The sequence below is a fragment of the Oncorhynchus clarkii genome, chromosome 12 (genome assembly GCF_045791955.1).
Source record: "Oncorhynchus clarkii lewisi isolate Uvic-CL-2024 chromosome 12, UVic_Ocla_1.0, whole genome shotgun sequence".
NCBI lineage: Eukaryota > Metazoa > Chordata > Actinopteri > Salmoniformes > Salmonidae > Oncorhynchus > Oncorhynchus clarkii.
The window spans coordinates 78,234,080-78,241,758 of NC_092158.1; the positions used below are offsets into that span (position 1 = coordinate 78,234,080).

Here is a 7,679-nt window from a genome sequence, read left to right on the forward strand (position 1 = left end):
GACATTAGTGCCTTGGCGAACCTTTCCACCACTGCAACCCATGCGTCTTCAGAAGGAAATGAAATGACACCTGATATACTGAATCCTGGCTGAGGAGGTGGTTAGGGGGTCACTGTGAGAGAGACAGGCTGACACGCAGGCAGCTCAGCTTAGTCCAGATACATGTTCCACCAATCCCCTACTTATATGGCCCATAAATCCCATGACAGTTGGTCTCTGAGCGTTAATAAGTACACCTACAACCCAACATTGCCCTCGTTATTCAACGAGGTCATATAGAAAGCCCACACAGTACTTGAGAGCAGTGGATGTTTCTAGTACATGGGTCATTCTCAGTATCAACATTAGTACGGCAATACCGGAGGTTGCTTTTATTTTCATTTCACCTTATACACAGCCATTATATCTACCAACAGTAATAGTAGTGCATGATGATTATATGCTTATCACAGAGCTGTCAGACATAAGACTGGGAGTAGGGGGCAGGGTTGTGACATCAAAGGGATAGTTAATGATAAGGAGAGTGAAAGGCAAGAGCCAAGCCAAAGTAAGGCATTAGGCTATACTGATCTAAACCAGTTTTCTTCTTGGCAATGTCTCGATTTGATTATTTGATTATTTTTTTCATCTAGACACCTTGTACATTAAAACCATGTTATTAGCTAGGTATGCCATATTTTGTATGTTATTAGCTAAGTATGAGTCATATTTAATTGTTTGTGCATTACATGTCTAACTCATTACGTAAAACAAACACTGTTAACCTATTGGAAACTTGTGCAACTTTGTGGTTATTTTTTTAGCTTAATGACATGACACCCAGTTCCAACGCAATCAGCTATTCTCATCAGAAACCTTATATCAAGGACTGCAGTGTGCATGTGTCACAGTGGCCTTTGCTTTCAAAGTTAGATAGGGTACACTGACATATGAAGTGAGTTTGACACAGATTAGAAGTTTATTGAGGTCGTAGATGACATATGTGTGTAAACTTGCTGTGGAGAATACCTAGGTGGTTGCTACTTAAAGTCCCCAGGACATTCACAGTATTAGGCAAGACTGCCTTCTCTTCTTGTGCACCAGACGCATGGAATAATCTACAATCCATGCTTCATCTATGTTAGTGCCACTGAATTCATTTAAAATATGGGAACCTTGTTACAGAGGGGGTGTAAATGCTTTTTTTAGGCTGGATCATGTTGTATTGTATTGCTGTATGTTTTAATTATGTAATGTCTTGATTGTTTTGCTGCCTTCTTGGCCAGGTTTCCATTGAAAAAGAGACTCTGGGTCTCAGTGGGCTTTTCCTGGTTAAATAAAGGTTAAATTAAAAAATGAAAATAGATGCACCGCAAATACATTACGAATGAGCCACTGAAAGGACTTTGAGAACACCCCATTAACTGAATTATCCTTTTTAAGTGGCCTATTCAATAAGTCATAAAAGCTTATTTTTTATTCACTCAGTCACATAACCCCACTTCCCGCAATAACATGTCATACCCTGTACATGTCATACCCATACCCCATACACCTGTAATTACCCCATGACCTTGACAGTGGTCAAAACATTGAAATTATCTTTTCCAGCACCCATCCCAAGAGGTCCTGAGGCAAGTTGGCATTTTTTAAATTGATCTATTCTTATACAAAAAAATGAATTTGAAAACATATTGCAAAATCACTATGTACATATTGTGATACCTTCACCTGGAACTCCGTATCTCTAGCAAATAAAGTTGCAACACAGGCCACTCTAACCGGGAAGTCAACGTCTCCCCATTGTCTTAATATGGTCTTTCCATCGCATTGTCTTAATATGGGCTCCTTGTCCGACCTCCAGTTACCGGTTTCACCCAACCCATACGCTGCTACTCGGTGCTGCTAGTGCGCTGGAGTGTTTGCGCCATCTAGTGAATTAAATATCCAATTAGACAGTTATAGTTCCAGTCAGCGAAACAACCAATCATGTGCTTTGAAATTTGAGTATATATTTGGCGTAATTTCTTTTAGTCTTCCTCTTTGGCGCGCGTGGTACATGTTTTGCGTTGTTTCGTGGTGAGTTTTAAGTTACATTCATGCTTTTTTAAAATGTCAAACATCACTTAAATAGACGAAGTAATCAGTGACCATGTCCAGAATGTCTCACATTAGTCTATCTAGACGTTTGAATTTGAAGGCTTTTTATGACTTGAAAGCTAACACTAACATGTCGAGTAGACACGTGCCTGACATGCTGTTTAGCGCACTGTGTCCTGCCAAGTACACTAGCCAGGCCATTTAATTCTAGGCAATGGACCACTGGCGCATAAGCGCAACGCGTAGATGGACCTATCAACTACAATGTCTGGGACTGGAATAATTGTTGTGTGGTGTATATCCTCTTTTTTTCCGGCACTCAAGGCAGGGAAAGTGGTCAAGATGTCCGGAAATCTAGATGTCCTTCAAATGAAGGAGGAGGATGTGCTTAAGTTCTTGGCTGCAGGAACCCATCTGGGAGGAACTAACATGGACTTTCAGATGGAGCACTACACCTACAAGAGGAAGAGTGATGGTGAGTGGTTGGCGGTCCTGAACGCCCAACACTCTTTGGAACAAAACTACTTGTAGTGGTATAAGCCAGTGGTCAACCCACCCTGGTTGTGGAGGGATACTGTCTATGCAGGCTGCTGTTCTAGCACAAGCATGCCTGATTTAGATTTTTGGGCTGGGTTTCTGTATAGCACTTTGATGTCGGCTTATGTCTGAAGGGCTTTATAAATACATTTGATTGATATACAAGGTCTTGATGAATAGTTGAAATGGATGTCTGTTTCAATGCTGGGCTGTAACAACAAATGCTTCTGTCCCCTTCAGCTCACAGAACTAGAGTTGATCACTGACTCTTTCTCTCACTAGATGGAGCACATTTGGGCAGGGTAAACTGGACACAGATCTGGGTGTACTGACTGCCCCTTGTCCTCAGGTGTGTACATCATCAACCTGAGGAAGACCTGGGAGAAGCTACTGCTGGCAGCCCGTGCCATTGTTGCCATTGAGAACCCAGCTGACGTCTGCGTCATCTCCTCCAGGAACACTGGACAGGTACAGCTCCAACTGGCAGCGTAGTGGACACGGTGAATAATGAGTGTAACTGGATACTTGCCATGTGTTTACCCATCAATTAGACATGTTTCTGTAGATGTGGCTGCATGCGTGCACACGAAGCCTTGCACCGATGTCTGTGTGCAGGTGTCGGAAGTTTGCTAGATTGGGCCCGGTTTACGTCAACAAATCCAGTAAAAGGTTCTGTCATGTGAGCCGAATACAACCGGTTCATTAGGCCTTACAGTGAAATGCTTGCTTAGAGGCCCTAACCAACAGTGCAATTTAAGTAAAAAATAGGTGCACAATAGATAAGTTAAGGAACTAAAAAGACAGTGAATAATAACAGTAGCGAGGCTATATACAGGCACTGGTTAGTCGTGCTAATTGAGGTAGTAGGTATGGTTAAAGTGAAGATGCATATAAACTTAAAATGCGTAAATATTTGTATGAACATAACAAGATTCCACAACTGAGACCTAAACTGAACAAGTTCCACAGACATGTGACTAACAGAAATGGAATAATGTGTCCCTGAACAAAGGGGTGGGGGGTCTAAAGTAACAGTCAGTAACTGGTGTGGCCACCAGCTGCATTAAGTACCGCAGTGCATGGACTACACCAGATTTTCCAGTTCTTGCTGTTAGATGCTACCCCACTCTTCCACCAAGGCCTCTGCAAGTTCCTGGACATTTCTGGGGGGTTTGACCTTAGCCCCCAACTTCCAATCCAACAGGTTCCAGACGTGCTCAATGGGGTTGAGATCCGGGCTCTTTGCTGGCCATGGCAGAACACTGACATTACTGCTCGTTCTGTGCGTGATTTCCTGCAAGACAGGATGGCTGGTGGCATTGTCATGCTGGAGGGTCATGTCAGGATGGGCCTGCAGGAAGGGTACCACATGAGGGAGGAGGATGTCTTCCCTGTAACGCACAGCGTTGAGATTGTCTGCAATGATGACAAGCTCAGTCCGATGATGCTGTGACACACTGCCCCAGACCATGACGGACCCTCCACCTCCAAATCGATCCCGCACTCTTTGCCAGTCCTGTCTGGTCCAGCGACGGTGGGTTTGTGCCCATAGGCGACGTCGTTGCTGGTGATGTCTGGTGAGGCCCTGCCTTACAACAGGCCTACAAGTCCCCAGTCCAGCCTCTCTCAGCCTATTGCGGACAGTCTGAGCACTGATGGAGGGATTGTGCGTTCTTGGTCTAACTCGGGCAGTTGTTGCTATCCTGTACCTGTCCCGCTGGTGGGATGTACAGATCCTGTGCAGGTGTTACTAATGGTCTGCCACTGCGAGGATGATCAGCTGTCCGTGCGGTCTACCTGTAGCGCTGTCTTAGGTGTCTCTCAGTACGGCCAATGCAATTTATTGCCCTGGCCACATCTGCAGTCCTCATGCCTCCTTGCAGCATGCTTAAGGTCCAGGGTCCCTGCGTGAATGTACATCTTTCTTTTGGTGTTTTTTTTTGTTGTCAGAATGGCCTCTAAGTGTCCTAAGTTTTCATAACTGACCTTAATTGCCTAATGTCTGTAAACTGTTAGTGTCTTAATGACTGCTCTACAGGGGCATGTTCATTAATTGTTTATGGTTCATTGAACAAGCATGGGAAACAGTCTTTAAACCTTTTACATTGAAGATCTGTGAAGTTATTTGGATTTTATGAATTCTTTGAAAGACAGGGCCCTGAAAAAGGGATGTTTCTTTTTTGATGAGTTTATGATAAACAGAGTAGTGTAAGAGGGGTTGGATGGGTGGCTGGAAAAAAATGCAGATAGTCCGGGTAGCCAATGTGTGGGGGCACCGGTTAGTCGGGTTAGTTGAGGTAGTATGTACATGGTTTAAAGTGACTATGCATATATGATAAACAGAGTAGCAGCAGTGTGAAAGAGGGGTTTGGCGGGGGGATTGCAAATAGTCCAGGTAACCATTTGATTACCTGTTCAGGAGTCTTATGGCTTTGGGGTTAAAAGCTGTTGAAGCCTTTTGTTCCTAGACTTGGTGCTCAGGTACCGCTTGCGGTAGTGAACAGTGACTGGGGTAGGTGGGGTCTTTCACAATTTTTGGGGCCTTCCTCTGACACCACCTGGTATAGAGGTCCTGGATGGCAGGAAGCTTGGCCCCAGTGATGTACTGGGCCGTACGCACTACCCTCTGTAGTGCCTTGTGGTCGGAGGCCGAGCAGTTGCTGTACCAGGCAGTGACGCAACCTTGCTCTCGATGTAACATTGGTAGGGCTTCCGCAAAATGATTTTCGTTTGATAGTTACCTGAGCCGCTTCAATTCTGCATGCTGTCTCGTGCTACTTGCCTTTAGATTCCAAGGGCAGTGATGGGTGTTACACATGCTGTCTGCAGCTTGGTCGCTAATAACCTTTCATATACATTTTTGTAGAGAGCTGTGCTGAAGTTTGCCTCGGCCACTGGTGCCACCACCTTCCACGGTCGTTTCACCCCCGGAACCTTCACCAATCAGATCCAGGCTGCCTTCAGGGAGCCCCGCCTCCTAATTGTAACGGACCCTCGTGCTGACCACCAGCCCCTGACTGAAGCCTCTTACGTCAACATCCCCACCATTGCCCTGTGCAACACTGACTCCCCACTCCGATATGTCGACATCGCCATCCCCTGCAACAACAAGGTTAGACTGCTTTGCCCTCATACACTTAACACCTACGTGAGTTTACTGGTTGGTGTTTGTCTTGCACACCGTTAGAGCCCGGCGCAGTCCTGTCAGTGCTGTGCTGGGTGTAGGATGTGTGCTACAGAAACGCAGTGCCTCTTTTCTCCCCTTGCTCCATCCGTGTGTAAGAGGGAGGGGGATTTGGGTATAGGCCTTGCTACATATTTCTGTAAAAGACAGGTGTTCTAGTCTCACTGGTGCAGTTGGTCATGGTCTGAACTGTGCTCCAGGGTCACCACTCTGTGGGTCTGATGTGGTGGATGCTGTCCAGGGAGGTGCTGAGGATGCGGGGCACCATCTCGAGGGAGCACCCCTGGGAGGTCATGCCTGATCTCTATTTCTACAGGGACCCCGAGGAGGTAAGCAGGCCTCTTAGACACCTACTTAAACCATTATACACCAAATTTACTAGTAGGTCAAGCTTACCTTAACAGTAATGGATCTTGTATGTTCTGTTTGTGTTAGCCTGACAACTCATTGTTTTCCCTGGCAGATTGAGAAGGAGGAGCAGGCTGAGGCTGAGAAAGCTATTGGAAAGGAGGAGTTCCAGGGAGAGTGGACTGCTCCAGCAGCTGAGTTCACCCAGCCTGAGGTGGCTGACTGGTCTGAGGGAGTGGCTGTGCCCTCGGTCCCCATCCAGCAGTTCTCTGCGGGTAAGGATAGTGAAGATGTGGTTTCTGGTTCCACTATGCTGTGACTTGGTTTTAGGTTATTGATTGATGCACTTGGCAGCATTTTCGAAGTCTAATTGAGTTGGATGTAAATAACTCTTGGTACGTCAGGACCTATCAAATGTGTTTGTCGGAAAGGTCTCATGTTTAGGTGTAATCCTAATTGAGTTTCCGCTTGACTTTCAGCTGCTGCTCTTGCCAAGCCAGCTGCTGAGGGGTTCACTGGTGAGTGTTGTGAGCTTAACATCAGCCTCCCTCTAATTGATTTGCCATAATTGTCATCAGTCGGCTTGATTGATTAACCTACTCAAATATATCAAATTAGTGATTGTTGGTCATGTATTTGCACATCTTTAACATTTTCTCTCTTGCAGAGGACTGGAGTTCCCAGCCAGCCACTGAGGATTGGTCAGCTGCCCCTACTGCCCAGGTCTCTGAATGGGGTGGGGAGACTGCTGCTTGGTCCTAAGCAATGGTGGCCTAATGTTTGACAGTACACTAAATAGCTTTTTTGGTGTACAAACTGACCCCTGACAATTTAAACACTACAGTGTAGTAGGCAAGTGACCTTAACAGCAATACTACATGAATATTAGCACAACTGTTATGCTTACACTTCACATTGAAAGAACTTACTAACATTTAATTAGACTGTTGCCATATGTTGAGCCCTCTTAATGCTGACAAAAGGGTTAAAGCTCTTTAATTACACTGTTGGGTGATTTAGCAACTTTGGGCACTTTGGCCCTGCAAGCGTTCAGAAATTAAAACTTACTGAAACACCATTTACCAGTTGTCTGATTTGTCAAGAAATAATATTGTACTATTCAGGAATATATTTCTCAGACCACTGTAGACAAATGTAATTTCCATGTCATTAAACATCAATTTTAGTTGCAAATGTAAATACAATTTAAAATACTTACACATTTGTACATGAACTTGTGTATTAAGTTTTTAGGGTTTCATAACTCGACATGCCTGAATGTATAAACTTGCTTTTGTGACAGCTGAAAATGATGCGAAATAAGATATTTCCGCCCAACATTATAATTGATTTTCCAATCTAAAACAAATTCTACTCAATTACATCATATAGGTGAGGTGGAGTTGACATCACACTGTTAAACATGACAAAGTAAGACTCAAAGGAGCTGATGGGCCATGCTCAACGAAGTAGGCCAGTGTTTTTGAGAGATGGGCCCAGATTGCAGAGGGGTCATTCACATAGAGCTCAG

The 7,679-nt window shown here is 44.8% G+C and overlaps 1 protein-coding gene across 2 annotated transcripts; it reads left to right on the plus strand.

The window, feature by feature from the left end:
- The first annotated feature begins 2,032 nt into the window (after window positions 1-2,032).
- LOC139422265 (small ribosomal subunit protein uS2-like) lies at window positions 2,033-7,226 on the plus strand. Of its 2 annotated transcripts, none has more exons than XM_071173447.1 (8): window positions 2,033-2,058; window positions 2,404-2,554; window positions 2,966-3,084; window positions 5,483-5,728; window positions 6,001-6,129; window positions 6,264-6,423; window positions 6,628-6,666; window positions 6,816-7,226. In XM_071173447.1, exons 2-8 carry the CDS (start codon window positions 2,422-2,424, stop codon window positions 6,908-6,910), a joined length of 921 nt encoding a protein of 306 aa, XP_071029548.1. In that variant the 5' UTR covers window positions 2,033-2,058; window positions 2,404-2,421; the 3' UTR covers window positions 6,911-7,226. The 2 variants fall into 2 exon arrangements, with proteins under 2 accessions (XP_071029548.1, XP_071029547.1); XM_071173446.1 differs by having other exon boundaries at window positions 2,041-2,058; window positions 2,408-2,554.
- The last annotated feature ends 453 nt before the right edge of the window (window positions 7,227-7,679 follow it).

Coding starts and splice junctions, on each gene's coding strand:
- LOC139422265 (XM_071173447.1), top strand. CDS start 2,422: ATGTCCGGAAATCTAGATGTCCTTCAAATGAAGGAGGAGGATGTGCTT. Junction 2,555..2,965: donor CTACAAGAGGAAGAGTGATG/GTGAGTGGTTGG, acceptor CCTTGTCCTCAG/GTGTGTACATCATCAACCTG. Junction 5,729..6,000: donor CCATCCCCTGCAACAACAAG/GTTAGACTGCTT, acceptor ACTGTGCTCCAG/GGTCACCACTCTGTGGGTCT.